This window comes from Tympanuchus pallidicinctus, unplaced genomic scaffold, assembly GCF_026119805.1.
Source record: "Tympanuchus pallidicinctus isolate F22 unplaced genomic scaffold, pur_lepc_1.0 scaffold15, whole genome shotgun sequence".
NCBI lineage: Eukaryota > Metazoa > Chordata > Aves > Galliformes > Phasianidae > Tympanuchus > Tympanuchus pallidicinctus.
In genome coordinates this window covers 15,930,666-15,950,107 of record NW_026294669.1, presented here as the reverse complement: position 1 = coordinate 15,950,107, position 19,442 = coordinate 15,930,666, and the positions used below count along the sequence as shown (strand labels likewise).

At 33.9% G+C, this 19,442-nt stretch overlaps 1 protein-coding gene across 5 annotated transcripts in view; it reads right to left on the bottom strand.

Annotated features, from left to right (window-relative positions):
- The window catches only part of SLC4A10 (solute carrier family 4 member 10), a 151,595-nt gene that overhangs the window by 31,020 nt on the left and 101,133 nt on the right, over positions 1-19,442 (bottom strand). For 4 of the 5 annotated variants that reach the window (XM_052675471.1, XM_052675472.1, XM_052675470.1 and 1 more), the window contains exons 7-13: positions 10,114-10,205; positions 5,730-5,887; positions 3,882-3,969; positions 3,455-3,601; positions 2,350-2,450; positions 827-1,001; positions 436-569 (exon numbers count right to left, since the gene is read on the bottom strand). In XM_052675471.1, the coding sequence (XP_052531431.1) occupies positions 436-569; positions 827-1,001; positions 2,350-2,450; positions 3,455-3,601; positions 3,882-3,969; positions 5,730-5,887; positions 10,114-10,205 (895 nt within the window). The remainder of the gene's footprint in view (positions 1-435; positions 570-826; positions 1,002-2,349; positions 2,451-3,454; positions 3,602-3,881; positions 3,970-5,729; positions 5,888-10,113; positions 10,206-19,442) is intronic. The other variant, XM_052675469.1, reaches the window with a different exon arrangement.

Genomic DNA, 19,442 nt, shown 5'->3' with positions numbered 1-19,442 from the left:
TCCTAGATGAAGAAGCAACCCCAAAATAGGCTTTGTATAAGAATGAGCAATTTTGGGAACAGTTTAGCTCTTCAGAAAGAGGGTAAGAAGCAGGGAGGGAGGCAAAAAGTGGAATCAACTCTTCAATTTTCCTGCATGATCAACAATTCATTTGTTTTAGTCAAAACAATTTTCAGACTAAGCAGTTCACTTGAAAACAACCCCCTGATCTTATTTTGCAGATGCTGGAATTCATTGTTCAATGTTTTTAATTTCACCTAACAAGACTTCAGTAGTTATGCATACCAGATCTCACTCACCTCAAACATCAGTTGGTACATAAATAAATCAATGAAGTAAGTCTTAACCTTGCTTAGGAAGATTCTATAAATGTCACTGGCAAACTACTACATCTGATAATATGTTAGAAATTTTATATAGTTCTACATCACTTACTTGCAAAACTTGAATAAAATCTTCTCAAACACTAGAACTGGTCCTGTACTGCCAAGTATAGTGAGAGGCTGTCCACCAAAGAGAGAGTAGGCAATTCCAGTCATGGACGCTCCAAACAACGATTCTATCGCACTCTGAATATGAAACAGCGAGAGAAGTGTGTATAAATTTTCCAACTGGTTCTTTTTTGCAACATAATGATTTGTAGACTTCTAAATAATGAAACAAATATATTTTAAATATATATTTTAAATATAAAATCAATATATAAGACATAAAAATAGATTTTAATATATATTTGTCCGCTTGGAACAGTAAAAAAAATAAATAAATACTAACCATGAATCTAGCAACATAAGTTTGTTTTGAAAAATTCAGATTTAACACATACTATACGACCTTCAGTAGCTTCTCCCAGTAGACCACCGAATGTGATGACAGGAGACATGCAAGCACAGTAGAGAAACAAAAATGATGCCAGACACTGTAGACTGAGAGCATCCCTGAAGTCACTCCAGAAGAATGGAGCCTTTCTTTTTATATCTAAAATCAATCCACCAAAAAATCTAAAAATAAAAGAGAAAATTTATGAAGAATGCTTACTGAACTTTCTTCCACAGTATTCCTTAGTAGCTGCAGAGAAGCTACTCTTCGTTAATCAAATGAAACATACCCTTATAATTCATCCTTCCACAGAATAAAGTTTCTGGGAACTTTGTCCTGATAACCTTAATCAGAAAAGTGTTTTAAAACAAAAGAATTTTCATGTTTCTTATTTAAAAACCTCATCACACAGGACCAAAACTTTTGAACAGTTGTTAGCTCCCATGCATAAAGCCCCAGTATTTTTGTGAAATAATTCTTTTTGTTTTATCAGAAAGCTATTATACTGCACGCTTGCCTACATTCCCATATATAGAGCACATCATATTCCTTGCAAAACTCTTCCTAAATACATCTGACAATAAGATGAAATCAAGGCTAGAAATTTTCATGGACAACAACTCATATCTTGTCGTTTACATTACGCTAAATATAATAAAAAACTTAGAACCAGGCATTCCTTTACAATACATAATTAAGTTACAGCAAACGTCCCACAGCGCTCTTTTTCTCAAATGTATCTGAAGTACCAGACAGCTCTGAGGTAGAGGAGACAGCGCTACCACCTTCTAAACATAAATGATCCTTCAAGCAACCAACACCAGGTTCATCAGCAAAAGTAAAATTTACAGACTGGCTGGCCATTACCGACTTCTACTACACTATGAACAGCAACACAGAAATAATAGTTAATTATCAAGAGGCAGCAAAGTAACAAAATTGCCTGGCACACAGCTACCAGCATGATAATACTGCACTAAGGCAGACACTGACTGCTTGTGGGCTTACTTCACAATTATTAATAATGTATGTATTGTCTTATTTGGGACAAAATCCTTCCTTCAGATGCACGTATGCTGCAGCCACCACAGTAACCACAGCCTCTTGTACCAGGGCATATCATGGCTTACTGAGGCAAAAAAAGAAATGATGGAGCTTCACAACATGGTAACTTCAACAATAAAATATCTGTTAGAATTCGTAATATGTGACAAGCCCATTACCAACTTTTTCTTCATACAAAAATAGAAAATAATGTTATTTAAGTTCAATAGTGATCTGACCTCTATAAATAATAGAGTAAAGAGATTTCTGTAATTATATTGTAAATACACAATTTTTTTCGCCCTCTTCTTTTCTGAAGAAATTCAGAAGTGCTATCCTTTTCAGCTTTATAGTATGCAAATGAGGATTAAGGCCTGAAAAAGATTATGTGCCAAACAGGTCATTTACAATAGAGCCAGACCATTATTGTTCTTCTGAAAGGGCAACATCTGGGACACTTATGATTCTGAATATGTTTTCACTAACTTTCCAGTGCGTTGCAATTCTGGTCCAGAGTGTCCTCCAGGATGTTCCGGTTCCCCATGAGCTGCAGTCCCATTTGGTACTCCTGGAATTTTACGTTTTTCCTATCAGGAAGAAAAGATACTTTTCTTAGATTTTCACAACCAAACACAAACCTAGCAAAAAAATCAGACTTCAAAACTTGAAAGACCGAACATTTAAATTTTATTGTAAGAATTCATCAGCATAACTTCTTCATAAGCAGTAGGGGAGCTGCGTAACCAGAAAAAGTAGAAGTAACTGTGATGTAAGAAATTTAAAGAATTCATCTCAGAAAAATCTTGTTATCAGAAAGCATTTTTAAAGAGCAGCATGCCAAGCTGCTTTGATCATTTCTTGCTCTTATCAGGCCATTGTATTCTGACTTCACTGGAAACTTTGCATAATGAGCAGCACCTTTTGAAAATAATTATGAATAACAAATCATACGTTATATGGCTAAAAGTGCATCGCATTATTCAAAATGGATTACAACTATCAAAGAATAGAAGAATAGATACTGATTGAAGAGCTTCGTCAATAGCCACCATTCAGTAACAGCCTGCACTCAGTACTTAGATACAATCATGTAATATTATAAAACTGCCAACAAGAAAAAAAAAAAGAATTCATTTTTTTCCACAATATTTTCTTCTTCCAAGTCATCTTCAGAGAAAAACTAAGCACCTCTAGGAGGACACACAATAGAATATTTGGGATTTAAGCTTTTTTTTCTTTGTTTCAGAAAACAAAGATATAGCAATAAGTTTAGAATAAAAGCAAACTACAGCTGTTTGTAATAATCAAACATGCTTATTACCAATTAACCTTGAATTTAAGATCTTTAGATCCATCTGTCTTTATTCAGGAGAGAAATAGTTTTGAACTATGCTGATTGTCATCACTATACTATGTTTTCAAGACAACAATTTTCTTAAAGCAAAGTAGCAGACAGAAAAAACATACAATATTTTCATATAGCGACTTATTCCGTACAGCGACTTTGCTAAATGCTAACTTATTTAGACTTAATTCTTCTTAGCAAAACTTCATCAATCTTTAAAAGCACCTGAATTTTACAAGCACAAACCTGAGAGGGAACATTTTTAGGTGGTTCTATTCGGATTGTTGGATCCCATTCTCCAGGAGGGAGAACTGTAACCTGATCAAGAAACTCATCAATTCCAGACACCAAGTCATTGCGGTCTTTTGCTTTGTAAGCAACGTCATGGAACACCTATGAAAAGCAAAGAGGCATATGTGAAAGGAAAAAGAGATGAAACACTCCAAATATTTCACAATGGCCCCTTCTCAGTGAAGATGCCATTGCATGTTAGGCTCAGCTCTCATTTTATCATCTCCTGGCAGCATAATCTGAGCAGTTATAGAATTCAAGTTTTTTTCACCATTGTATCTGTGCATCAATTTAATGGGCAGTTCCACATTCCAAGTTCTCTATTATATTATCTTCTTCAGTCATTACAAAATGACTAAAGCCAAATCAAGAATAAAATTACCTCATCTGTCATCAGCGTTGCAATTGATCTTCCAATCTCATGATATTGTTGCCCTTTACCCAATGGCCCAAGAAGAATAAACAAAAATCTGAAAGAAAAAGTTAAATGAAAATATGTAAAAGCAAGGTGTATGCGTGTTACTATACATACTACCAAAATAACTGTTTGAAAATTGGACTATAAAAAAATCCCAGATCAAGTACTGTGTATAATATTCCTTCAAGATCCTCAGATAAACATTTAAACATGAAGCTCTGGTTAGAAAGTACATCTAAACAACTTGTGGAAATATATACTAAGTTTCACAATTAGACTTCTGATTAAGACTAAGACTATCAAAACCCCCTTACGTAACAAACCTTATCTTACATAATAAACATATGCAGATATACACTACATACAGAAAACATTAACGTTAATTCTGTTAATGTCATGGAACTAATGACTTTATGGTAGTTACAGAAGTATTATTTCATTTTTTTCTGATTTTGAAGTTACCTCTGAATGAAAATATTTTTCAGTTCATCGTTGCTCCCAGTAAGAAGACTCTAACCTCTACTCTGGGTTCTTTAAAATGCACAGGATGGGTTTATCAGATGAAATAATTGTAGTTTCCAGGTTTGTAAAAATGCAAAAACAACTTTTTACTAATGAAAATTATTATTTCTAAACCAAGCATTTTGCAAAAAATATTAATTATCCTAATTTTTAATTTCTTGATTTTCTCTAGGCCAAAAATCAAGACATCTGTACTGTCTTCATTGTCATGGGTTTCTTTGTGGGAGAGGTTATGCAGAAAAAAGCTCCTGTTATTTTAAAAATTTAACTCAGTATCTCAGTAACTTTTATACACGTGTACAAGTAAAAGACCTAAAGTCACATTCAAAGAAATTAAAAATTAAAGCAAATTTTATACTATTTATCTGACTGTGAGCAACAATCAGAGTCTGAGCTTTTCATCTCCTAGATGAAGGCCATAAATAACTGCAATGCAGTGTTGTCTTCTGATGAAATTCTATTTTTATTAAAACAGGGAAAGATAAGAAGAAAGAGAAACAGAATACATGCGCTCAGAGCCAAGCCAACAACAACAACAAAGTTGAGAGGCTGCATAATAGTTAAGCCAGTGAATTTAGATATGGGAGAATAGAGCTTTGATCCAAATTAGCCCCAACAGACAACAAAGATCTTCTTAGAAGCTTAATATTTGGCTAAAAAGTATATTTTAGACATTGAAACGAATCTTCATAAATTGTCCTCAATGCCAAAATGTTCGTGAGAAAAAATTTAATCTAAGAAAAATATAATCTAATAAAAATTTATGGTCAAAAGTTACATTTCCTTTCATGCAAGTATCTACAGAGTTTTAGGCATGCATATTCACAGCATGTTCTTTATCCATTAACAATCCCTAGCCAATTAAACCACATAGTTTGAATTTTTCCTTTTATACACCCCTTTTTTTCTTTTCACCATTTTTTTCTTCTGGACTTAATTCTGCAGTATCACAAGATTAATTTCAGTTCCAGATTAAAGTTCTACCACTTTGCTTTGCTGCTTTTTCCTAGTATTTCATCTATAGAATTGAGAGTTTGTAAATTATTAACCCCATGTTGTAAACTGACAAACTATATTTTCTACTTCCACAAAGAATAAATCTAATCACACATTAACAGCACGTGTCAGAAGATGCATACACATATTTATGTGCATTTCTGAATATACATAATGAAATTGCAAGTAGAAAGATGTCCTTAACTCATGGTGAGATGAAATTTGCTGAAGGTCACAACACGTGCCTCCAACAGGTACTTAGGAAAACATGAAAAGAAACAAATCTAACAGTACCTAGTTGGAATCGGAACTTCAGCTAGTCCTGTAAGCAGCACTGCAGGCGATAACCTAACAAAAGCAACAACTGCACGGTCCAGGAATTCCAGCTCACCAACTAAGATGTTTGATGCTTCAGCTCCAGGTGGTATCTTTTTCATGAAATGTAAGTCAACCTGGGAAAATGATATCAAATTATCTTATGAGTTACAGATAAGGATTTCTGTTTCCCCCCATTTTGGTCACTTGCTGCATTATATATTTTAATTTTTACAATAATTTTAATTATTCAGCTTTTACATCTGTCTTTTGAAAAAGCAATATTTTCAAAAATAAAGGTGTTTCTCTAAAAGAGAAACTGATCTTTCAGTATTTGACTAACATTATCTTAAAAACATAGCTAAAATACTCCAGAAATCATTTATAATGAAAAAAAAGAAAGCACCACAGTCTTGTTAGGCATATAATATTAATCTCCTATTTAATAATTTTGTAAAAATCATAGCAGCATCAACATTCATAACATAATTAATTGCAGTAGAAGAAATGAAGACATCTAATTTTTGCATAATTAATAATTGTTAAACTCATTAATTCATGGTTCATAGTTGCCATATTACATTTTCTCTGTGAGAAAAAAAGAACTACCCCAAATCCCCCCTTCCACTACTCTGTAGTTTTCATATTTAATGGAATACACTTTTCTTCTACTGAAAACAACAGGAAAGCTAGGACCATAATTGTCTCAAAGGAGTAAGCTGAAAGAGCAAAGCAGAAGAAAAACTTTGGAGTTTTAAGGCTCTGATGTTGACTTCTCCAGGGGAAGGGTAGAAAGAGACAAAAAAGCAGCTACATAATGGCATTACTATGTCAGCTCTGGGTATTTGCTTAGGAATGAGCTCATTTGTATTTACTTTTCTCAGTGTCAGTTGACAGTTTGTAACAAAAATTGACATGGAGAAATAGAGTATATAATGTATGTTTGATTTCATTATACACCAGTATTGTCTACATTTCAAAATACATGAATTTTGTCATTTGCTTTCCTTTTATTAATCTAAACACAACAACAGCAACCAAATCCAACATAAACTGTTAAAGTGGACCATTTTAATGTCTATCTTCCAACCATCTGTCAGTACTAGCATGCATGGGTTTTGGTAATATTTAGAAAATTGCTTTCTCGCAAATGGCTCTGGCACTAAATCAGAATTCAGATATGATCAAGTTGCCCGTATCTGAAATTGAATTTCTCTAAGATCATAAAGAGGTGCCTAATGCTACCCCTGAGCTAGTCAAGCGTGGTGACCAACACTTCACAAAGTCTAACCGCCATCAAATCAACCTGAGAGGTTGGAGTGCAAGTACTTTTTAAAACTACTAGTGAGATAAATTCTTCTGTTGCCCACTCAAACCACAAAATAACTCTTTAGACTTGAATACAACACATAAACAAATTCATTCTGCATCTAATTTTGGCAATTTACGTAAATTATAGTTGAGATAAATAAAATAATCTGCAAAACTGAGGTGCTGTTTCTATTACCTAATAAAAGCAGAGGTAGCCCTGTAGTTCATCTGGGGCAATGGCAAAAGTTACATCCTTCAAATGCTTCACCTAATCTATCCACCATGCTCCATCATACATTTCTTATTACAAGAAGTCTTTAGTTGGATAGTCCTCATCACATCTTAGTCTTAACCCCAAATTGATGCATATTCATGATGTGGCATTTAATAGCCCCAGAAGGCTTCAATTAAGCACATAAGTAAATGACTAACGTGGAGTTTGCTCCCCTGCAGGGAACCTCAACTCAACAACTGAAGGAGGAGGGGGAGGGCTCCCAGGAACCAAACACAACTTGAAATGAAGACAAACAGAAAAAACCAACATCAGTCCTCAGGAAAGCCTTGACCTGTATTAATCAAATTTACTTATAAACAGAGTCATGAAGCATTCAAAAACAAACTGATTGTTTTGCGTGATATTTGGAGGAAAAAAAAAAAAAAAAAAAAAAAAAAAAAAAAAAAGCTACATTAAGTATAGGGACACAATTTTTATTCAGAAATACCATTTACACATGGAGCACAGAAATGTTGCCAAAACAGGCTGCAGTCCCTTAATGCATTACATATTTCAGGACACTTGAGGATCACTTCAGCCTCCAGGGCAAGCAGCAGTATAAGAGCTCAGCCAGAAACAGTTGTTACACTGCCATCCCCACCCTGCTCACTGGTTCAGCTCGAAGTAGAGGAGTGACAGACCATTTCAACCACTTTCATTGGGTCCTGAGAATACAAAGTATTCCCAGAGAAAGAGAGACACATTTACAACTACAAACATCCTTCTTCGGGTTACAGAAGTAACACTCAAGACAGCTTATAGTGATGTGCCCTCATGTTATTCATAAATAGATACTAATACAATCAGCAGTATTGGTGCCATATTCAGATTAAGTCAGCTTTTTGAATCAACTCCAAAGTTCGGAACATTAGAAGCAGCCCAAGGGAGATAGATTAGCAAAGATAAAAATACACAAAGAAGTTAAAGTTGTTTTTTTGGAGAAGATAAATGACATTAGTATGTGGAACAAAATTAGAGCAAGAAATCACAATACTCAAGAGAAAATTAGTGTACTGCTCTACTTTTCTCTCAATCTGTGCACATAATTCCAATTATAACCACTGGGAGTTATGTGCAATAGCACCTTTCAAGTGGAAATTGTACTTTACGTATGCATCTTCGGTTTAAAAAAAAATGGTTTAAAAAAAAAAAAAGAAGAAGAAGAAAAGAAGAAAAAAAGAAAGAAAAAAAGAAAAGGTATTTAGATTAGAAGTCTCTCAATTCATTTCAGCAAACAGAAGATGTTTCTTTCATATCCTGACATCCTTGCCGGTATCCAACGCTGCTGAACCTAGTCAAAGATGACATGTTGATTTCTTCTCATATAATTTAACTAGGAAGGGCTCCAGCACTACACAACTAGAGACTGAAGAGACTAAAGGATGAGTTGTTGCAGCCTCCATTCTAGTTTAATACAAAGAAAAAGAAGGAGGAAAAACTTGCAGCTAGATAATGGATTGGGATTTGAGCCTGCAAAACTCAAAGAAATAGTGGAAATAAGCAAGAAAAGTACAACTGAAAGTCACATCATCTCCTCTAGGCTGTTACAAGCTTCAACTCAGTATGGTTTAATTTTGAATAGCCAGATTTATTTATGTTTAGCACCATTACCTTGATGCTAGAACAATTGGCAGATCAGTTATTTTCAGTTAACAATTCTATTAATACCAGCAAACCAAAATCACATATGATTTTCTGTATTCTTAATTTAAAACATTTTCAAAGGTTAGTCTGCAACTTTTTATCATGTCTCAGTTTATAGTCCTTGCTACCTCTGAAGAGCTATGGTCTACAATATATCCCCAACCCTCTTCCTTTCTTCTCACTATCTTTGACAATAAGATCTGTTTCCCATCTTCATCTCAGCCATATATCATTTCTAGTCTGGCATGTTCAGTCAAGAATTCAACTGGTGCAAATAGCTACTGCTGCTAGGAAATATCTCTGGCACCAGATGGAGCAATCACATAACTCTACTTTTAGCTCATTTGTACTAACATTAAGATCCAACAGATTCAAAAGTGCTGCTCTTCAGAATATTGGTTTAAATTACCTTTCTTCACAACTCAACCTTTGTTGTATTAATGCGTCAGCTGAAGCCACTTATTCCTGTCAGGTCTATCATCTGCATCTAATGTGACAGTTTATTTTAGATACATACAGACTTCTTAAATTAGGATTCTCCTTTACGTTAAAGCTGAGAAGCTGAACGCTTTTCTTTGCTATTTAACATTGAACTGTCATTGCAATCTCCACTATTGAACAGCTAACATCTTTTGTGGTGCGTGCTGAAATATCTTGGCTTGCCAGAAGTATTAAGTTATAGGTTTACAGAAACACATTCTGTTTGAGACATCAGGAATCCACAATTTCAGGTTATAAAAAACACAGTTTACATTCATGTTTTACTTCTACAGAGAGTACAGATCTGAAAGGTAAATTCAAATTACAAGAATTCTCAATTATCTTTCTACTGAGGCAATTTTTTGTTCATTTGTAAAAACTTCCCCTCCAGCTATACACCTACTATACTTTGGTCCAACAAATGGATATCCACATTCTTACACCGTCATTTCTTATCACCAGTAATTTACCAGGAAAATGAGGAAATTTTTTTGTTGTTGTTACATATAAACATTATTGCAGTACTTGAAAATTTTTAATGTTCAAGTAAAAAAGTGCATTTCATGGCTTTTCCTAACTCACATAGATTCAATGTATTTAGAAGACCTGTTTGGTAATCATGAAGTTCCATTTGCCACCATTGAACATACTTACCTTGCTAAAGTCAACAGTGCTATTTTCTCTGCTCACATCATTTTTGTTCTCAACACAGGCTGGAGCAGATTGTGGGGAAACAATCTGACCTGCTAAAAAAAATACCATTACAGAATACTAACATTCACTTTTATAAATAAAGCAAGATTCAGTGAAATAGTTGCTAGAATTCAAGAGTGACATCCATTCCATATCAAGTGTATATGAAACATCTAAACATGATGTTTATTTAAATACTTATTTATAGTAACATACTCAAAAGGGAGTATTTACCACATGCAGCTAAGAGTGGGAGAACATAACTCAGAAAATAAGACAATCTAAGATCATAGAATCATAGAATCACAAGGTTGGAAATGACCTATAAGATCATCTAGCCCAATCGTCTCCTCATCACTATTGCCACCACTAGCACTAAACTGTCACGCAGATACTGAAGATAAGCTTTCTGTGTCAATTAAAGCTTTTTGTTTCTCGAGGTGCTATACTTGAATAAAGTCCTGCATTCATATAGTTTTGCTTTGCTGTCTGTTGTTTTTTTGTTTTGTTTTGTTTTTTAACTACTTTGAAGAGCTGCCAATTTGGGGCAATATCTCTCTGCAAGATTACTCCTTACTGAATAAAACAGGAGTATTAATATCCATATATTTACTCATGTGTATAACAACATTCTGATTATATAAATATTACAAAACCTAGCATAAGAGTGGGCTAATATAAGAAAGACATTTTGGAAATTAAGATGATTTCATCTCAGTATTGAATGTTTCGGCGAACACATTTTCAAAAATTCTTGCAAGGATTTAGTACAGTACTTTACAGAATCTTTATAAAATATCTCAATATAACAAGTGTTTAAGCACACCTCAATCTCATGTAAGCCAACTGTAAGTCTTGTGACCAACTAAATTTTGACAGCAAGAGCTCAAAAAGAAAAACAAGATTAAGTAACAACTTAAAATATATTTTACTTTATACAATGCCAGCATTACTCCCATGCACAGCCAGAGGTCACGCACACTGCGATGCAGGCAGTAGAGCAGCAACACAAACTAGCTGGGTTGATGAGCCTCTCTGCCTTTACTCTTAATGCTCTCCCTGGCATGGCAGGGCCTGCTTATAGCTCTGAACGCCAAAACAAATCAACAGGAAAAAGTACTGCGGTAGCACATACTCAGGAATAACTGTAGAGTCCAACTGGCCAACAATCAGTATCTTGTGCCCAGCATACATTTGTATCCATAGCAAATAAAGTCTCTCATATGACTAAGAATTTATGATGCAAAAACACTGGTTCTGGCAAAAATCAATCCAAACTTGAGTACTAACAAAGACCATATGTTCAAGACATATGACTATAAAGACAATCCTAAGCTAGGCACATTGTTTGAGCAAATCAAAAAGTCATCGTGTACCCTCAGCATCTTTGTTACATCCATTTGTAGTCCAAGCATGTCCTCAGCCACAGTCAGGAAACAGAACACTTTATAGGATGCAAACTGAACAGGACAACAGACTTGCAAGAGAAACTCAGCTGTGGTCAGAAAACTACAGCGTTCAGCTTCCGTGAAAACTGAGCAGTTCAATATCCCTCTCTAACTCTGGCCACAAATTTTCAGTATAAACACTTGCTGACAAAAAGGCTGGTTTTCATCAAAATCAGCATTTCATTTCCCACTAAGCAAAAGTCTCATGCCACAAATCAGTTTTTAGACTTGTGAAGCATACTGATAGATTATCAAGGGAGGTTTCACTTTTAGGAAGCATAGGCATAGGATGTTTCAAAAATCATTCATAAAAATCTTATTAAATGTAAATATTTCAATTTTATCTCAGATTCAGAACAAAGATAAAAATAAAAACAGAAATAAGGGCTTTTTCCTAGGACTCCAGTGAAATAAATAGAAAACAACAGAAAAACAGACATGACTATTATGTTACTTAACTAAGCAGTTAAAAATAAGTCAATATCAGAATTTTTATATGACAGGAATTCTGGATTAATTTCAGAACAACATATTATTGTAACTTCAAGGAATGTATGTTAAAATAATGTTAAAACTATTAATTCCTAAATATAACATGGGACAACTTCCTCAAACTGGAAGCCATCAATTACTAAATGTGCAAGATTCTTATAAATGGCCATTCAACTTCTCTGTTTTAATTAGAACTTAAAGTGTCACTATCATAGTTCCACCATCACCTTAACACTAATTGTACCCATACACTACTTAATGCCATTATTTTATCTCTATTAAGTTTATGTAGTTTTATAAGAAAGATCCTCTAGCATTCTAACTATTAAAATAATCTATATATTAATATGGGATCTGCAGTATTTTGATAGTTCTAATAACGTAACAGAAAAAAAATATATCTTTAAATAATCCTAAAATAGAAGCCATAAAATTTACAGGGAATATTTCTACCAGGAAGTCTTAAGTTTACTTAACTTCTACTTTCTTCCTTTTAGAGAGTCCTCCTTATTCTAAGATCTATGCCAAAGGAAATATTTGTAATAATCACTCATACTAACATCCACATAATGTTATAGAGATTTTGTGCACAGGAAAGCAAAAGAAATAGTAATTATGATCATTTTGTTGCTAATTAGGGATTTACATTTATAGTTTTTCTGGACCCACACTTTCAAAGAAAAAATGAGAACATGAATACCTACATGGGAGAAAATAACTCTGACCATTGGAACATGGATCATTTGTCATAAATACTGAAGTTTTAACACCATAAGTTTTACAATCATAATTTGAACTGTGAAAATTCCCCTAAGCAGTTACCTTAATAGTCCAAAATGTTAACTTTTAAATGTTGTGTCCACTTTTTTTTTTTTTTTTTGGGGGGGGGGGGCGGGGAGGGAGGGCGGGACAGGACTAAAGGAATACATGGTAGGAAATAAAAGTCACAAACAGCAAACGTGTGAAGTTTATAACAATAACATATGTTCTTTTTCTGTGCCAACAGAAGACCTCAGGCTTTGATTTTCCCATATGCTGGACTACAACACAACTTTTACCTTGAGGCAGTAAGAGATGTTTAAATAACTGTAACTTCAGACAGCTTTCTGGATTTCGGAACAACAAAGGCTTTTGTTTCTGTTTTTAATTTCACTGGATTGAATAACAATCAAAAAGACACAAGGTAGAGAAGATAGCTAATTTCACTTTTTGTTATCCATACAATAATATGCTGCAGAAACATGTTTGTTATGAAACAATACAATCTGCAAAATAAGAATCTGCAACCTGATCTCCATGTGATCCTCCCAGAGAAAGTAGGATAAAAAGCAACTGTTATCTGGAGAGATTTTTACTCCCACACGTGTAGTTTACTAAACACCCATGAATTTTACACTTTAAATGGGTAGATACTGTGCTATGGTGCCTCTCTCCAGGGAAAAATGTCTGAAAGACCAGACTGTTTTCATACCTGGTAGCTTCCTCTGTTCCAGACCTACGAAGCCACAAAGGTAGCCTGAACTTTGTGTAAAATTTCATGTTGACTTAATGGAGATTTCTTTGAGGTGAATAAGAAAATATCAATGGAATAGGTCGAGAATTATACTGATGGCTGCCTAGTGAACACATACATCACCATGTTACACTGGTTTTCCCATTCATTATTCAATTTGCTAATGCATGTTGGCCAGTACGTATGTGCTTTATCCTCAAGTGCATTTTAATTTCAGCAGCCGGTTGTTTTCTTTGAGTGAAGGACACAGTTATCAACACTATGATGACCCCAGGTAACATCAGATAGTTGAAGAGCTAGGCAAATGAAGGGGGGAGCTGTCACACAACACCTGGACTGAAAAAAAAAAAAAAAAAGAAAGAAAAAAAAGAACAATACACATTTCTTTTCTGATTTCTACTAAAACCTCAACAGTCACCACTACATCAAATCATCTGTGAAATACAACTACACTGTTTAAGTTTTCTCCAAATTTTACTTTTATAATATCCAAACATATCCAAATGTTCAAATGAACATCTGAAGCACTATGTCCAAAACAAACAAATACACAAACAACTATCATCTAACTCTAACCAGGCTTTAAATATCTTCTTTGAAGACACAATTCTGAGCTTCACCTAACAAAGACATTCATATCTTCTGATTTTAAGGCAACCTTGAAATTCAGTGAGGTCATAACTGAAATCGTATATTGATTCTTCAAATCGGCAGTATGCGCACTAAGCTGGCAAGAATGATGAAGACATAATTCCACCAATTTCTTAAGAGAGGGCACAAAGGTAGCAACATCCCTCCTGTTCTGTTCTTCCTTATTCCGCCCTTGACAGTACTATTTTAACCCTCTCAAGCAAAATTTTTATTCATGTATTTTATGGCATAAATATTGTTTTGTTTCAAAGTCTAATGTAATAATTGGAGTACTTATAAAATCTGAAGTTTAAAAGCCGTGATTTATCCTTCATATTTGTCTACATGAATGAAGTCACTTTCTTTGAGATGTCATCAGAAAGTTATTCAGATTTTCGAAGTAGCAGACAAATGTATTATCATTGAAATATCCAGCCTACACAAAAAAGAACTTAATATCTAACAGGTAAATTGGTACTGAAATGAGTGCTAAGGTTTATCTATGTATTAAAATGTCAGTATCAACAGTTTTAATTTTTTAATTATATTTCAAATTGGCATGAAGTGTTGGACTTTTTATCCAGATAATTTGAACTTGCCAGAGCTTTCACTAGAGCCAAAACTCACACAAAGCAATTATGTCATGCAAAGCCACACCATGTAAAAATCAGTCAACATTAAGGTCTGTATTTGTTACACTAATGGATATCTGCATTTGCAGATTCAGAACTTCACATTTTGAGATGATGATTAGTCTTGTCAAATAAAAAAATTACAGTAAATTAAGTTCACATACAATATACTTTTAGTCTCTAAAATTTAAAGCTTTAGACATTGAACTATGAATATTGTATTTTTTAGTTTAAATACAAGAGGTCTCTAGAATGCAAATGACAAATACCAAGTACAATCTATTCAAATTAAAAAAAAAAAAAAAAATCACAGTTAATGGAAAAAAAAACTGGATGTATCTGACACTTCAAAGGAAATTCAATTGGAAAAAAGTAGTTTATTTTTCTAAACCATATGCACTTCTTCCCATTCAGAAGAAAAAAAAAATCTGATTTGCAAGCCAACTATCACAGTCTTCAGGCTTTTCACTGTAACTTGTCACCAACTTGCCAAATCTAAATGCACTTGCTGTCCATTTAGACTAAAATTCAAAGACTGAAAAGCAGTAAGTTTTCCAAAGTATATATTAAAATTCTAATATAGCAGAGTAGTGATACCACCTTTGCAGAGTGAATTGCATATGTATTTTCAGGTCTCTTAATAACATTTCAAATCATACTTCCACTATACTTGGATAACTACAAGCAGAATTTGGTGCTTGCTAAAAATATACAATTTAAGGGGATAGAGAAGTAATTTCACTCACTATTCTAACATTAAGCCTGAATCTCAAACATAATTCATATGAAGTCATGCAGTCAAAACTAAAATGCTATGATTTGCAATTTTAAAAATAGATGCAATATAACGGATTTACAAAAAAAATGGTATCCAAAATAACTCCCCTCCCACTAAAAAAAATAACATAATTCTATGTAAGCTTCTCATAACTGCCATGGCTGCTGACAAAGGTCTGAGATGCTTTTTAATCACTACAGCAAGAAGTTGCATGCTGTCAAGAAACTCAGATGAAGACATGGGGGTACACCTGAAATGAACTGAAGCCCAAGCAAGAATAGGTATTTATACTACCTCCAAACCTTCAGGGAGTTTACTGAACCCAAAGGATAGGAGATGAGGAAGATACAGAGATGAGATGAGCCTGTTAGGGACAGACACAACAAAGACAGAGCAAAATGAAGAAATACAAAAATGAATGATACAGCTTTATACATACAGATTTACACATTTTATCATGGGTACGAGGAAATATGAAAAAAAAATATATCAAATGAAAATGTTTTAAAATATAAGTTATATTTTAGTGATATAAAAATCTGTGGAAAATATATTTTTGATTAAAATACGTACATTCAAAAAGCATATAAAGAAACACAGTACTAGATAGTTTGAGCTAGTATTAACTAACAGTGGACCTGCCTGCACTGCAAGGAAAGCAGGAGGAACCCATATGGTCCAAAATCACCACTGGTAGAAATCTGTTATACATATAGCATTCACTGTGACCAACTCCTAAAATGAAGGTCACATACCTAGAAATGTCCTTTTCAGGGGGCTCCAAGTAATGCCCCTCTGTCTCCATATAGTACTACTGATATAATCCAAATTTCACATGCTGTAAGCTATCACTGGCATAAAAATTGAGTAGAGTGAAGAACACCATTGGAGAACTGGTAATTTAGACTTACTTGGATACTCTTCTTAATCCCATGCCAAGCATAGACTTACATGACTCTGTATATGCTCATATTCACACAACAACAAAGTCCAAATTAACCAAACATACCAACCAAACTAACTTGAATAATGCTTGAAAAAGAACCTGTCAAAGTAAATTGCTCCAGTAACTTGTTCAGTTAATTCTGAAGACCTTTAATTTAACATGCCACTGATTTCTTCAAGCTCCTTGGCAGTTCAATAAACAACTTAGAATTTCAAAATTTCTCAAAATCAAACACGATGTGTGGTATAACAGAGTTTTTGCACTAGTAGTTTGTTCAGATGCTAAAGAAGAAGCAGCAGTTATAGTTGGCATGTATATGGAACAGAAAACATGCAAAAGATCATGCAAATATGGAGAATGAACACTTCAACAATGTGCATGGAAACAATTTGCAAGTGATTAATCCTGCCATATCTTCTCATTTCTTCAACTTTAATCATTAAAAGTTCTGCTAGATCCCATTACATATGTATACACACAGATGTACTCTGAAACCTATATTAAAAATGAAATAGCTAATTAAAGTAATGGAAATGTGTGCATCATGAGAGTTGCTTTTCTTAGCTTAATTTTCATTGAATCTGCTACTTTCCCATATTTCACTTGTTTAAATTCTGAATTGTAGAACATTTTAGAGAAGTGGAGAGACTTATGAAATTATTTTAGCATTCGTGTGTACTATTAGAAAAGTGTTCTAAACTTGCAATGGTCTTTGGCTTTTCCAGATACCAGAGTAAAAACTCTATTAATCCCCATAAAAATAGGTTAAATTGCTTTTCAATTCAAACTTCCTATAGGTTTAACAATGATAAAGATTCCTACTTTTAACCTACCTTTTAGAGTATTTATGCTAAAATTACTGCAACCCTATATTTAGGGGTATTTGGTGTCAAATTAGACTTGAAAAGAAATATATTTTTGCTGCTCTTATGCCAAATTTGACTGTCACTTTTTATTGGAACATCAAAAGCAGGCTTTTAACTCTCACAGTTTTGATGCTTAATGAAAAAGTGAAAGTTAAACACAGCATGGTAGCATTAAAAATGCATGGTAAATGCATAGCACTCTGACATCTTACCCCCGCAAAGGATGTGAAGAAAAGCCATCGTAAACAAAAGATAATACTACTCAATACAAAGCAAATTAACTAGATGGTCTGACACACTATTTAAGAAGGAAAAAGAAAAAAAAAAAAAAGGGGGGGGGGGGGGGGAGGGGAAGTACGTATGTACAACCAACTTCCAGCAAAGATATCACAGTGGACCTGACAGCAGCACAACCACATATGGAATTTAAGATCATGTCTTCATTTCAGATTTCATTCTTGAGTGTCTGAAAATGGAAGCACCGATAAACTACCATGGGTAAGGAACTTGGATAAAGAAGGGGTTTTGCACCTTCAGCTGTACCACATAGTCTACATGGCAACTCCTCTGAATCATTTATTTCACAGACCACAGGCTGCTGAGGACTGTTATCAGCTAACCTGTCAACACTAAAAATAAAATTAACCAAACTGAGAATTTCCTTACAGCCAGAAACAGTAACTTACTCTGAACTCATCTGAACATGGAAAAATTAAGTGGTCCTTCTTAAGGGTAAACACATCTCTGGGCTGTATGTTCATCTCTCTATATATTCTGGGCTGCATATATTCCCTCTCTACATCTTTAATAATAAGGAGAGGGAACAGTACCACTAGTGTTGACAATACATGAAATATTTTCTTTTGAACAAACATTCTACACAATATTTGTGCACAAATGGGTATAAATAGGTGAAAATTATGCCTTGATTGGATTGTACCAGTTTGTTCTCAGGAAACAAAAAGGTGTCTCAGAGTGTAACTAACCAACAATAGCATTAGATGTTTATAACCCTCAATTTTGCTTTTTTCAATTTATTTACATATTTAGCTCATTTTTCTTACCTTCATCTGACCCAGAGTTGTATTGTAACAACTCATTATTGTATCATTAAGAGAAGCTTATACACATGTTCCACAGTAATCAGAAAAGAAATATGTTGCTGCAGTGAGTATAATATTGTAGCTGAACTCTAGTATTTAGATCATGAGGCAATGGCAAGAGAAAATGGTCAGAAGACTCAATTCCTGCTCTTGATGCTTCTAATGACAGCAAAGCTCCTGAAAGATGAGCATCTCAGCATAACGTCTGCATAATTTACACACCATTTATTGTGGTAGGTTACCCACACCAGAGATATAATTAACAATGTCTTAACGCCCATGAGATGCTTATCTGCAGTTGTCTTGAAGAGAAAAAAAAGATTATGTTTGGAAAACCAAAAATTTAGACTGGAGATTTATTCTGTACTAAAATTAGCATAATGTTTACAACTCAGATAATAAAATAAGATTACAAATTTTTAATAGATCAATGGATAAAAAATAGAAACTTAGAATAAATCAGTCCTTCTTTATTTTATCCTAGGGTCATCATCTATTTTGAAGAGGTCAATACAAGAGAGTCCCTAATGTGCAGTAGCATTTATGGAATGCAAGCAGAAGAGCAGCACTTCAAACTGATTAAAAGACATCTGTATCCAAAAAGACCCTTTTTGGAAAGCTCTACTGTAATTAAGATAAAAGGCTGAATTATCCTGTATAAATGTACCTATGATCATTTAGATTTGTTTTGTTGTATTTTTATTATTTTTTTAATCTTAATGTAAATAACATAACATAAGCAGGTGACTTTTTGAACCAGAAGTTCTGAGGGACCTATGCAAAAGCACATGAACAGGAATTGTAGTTTTTCATCTTGCACAATAAAGACAAACAAATGGAAACCTGTAATAATATGCTCCCTACTTATAGAATCACTTAACT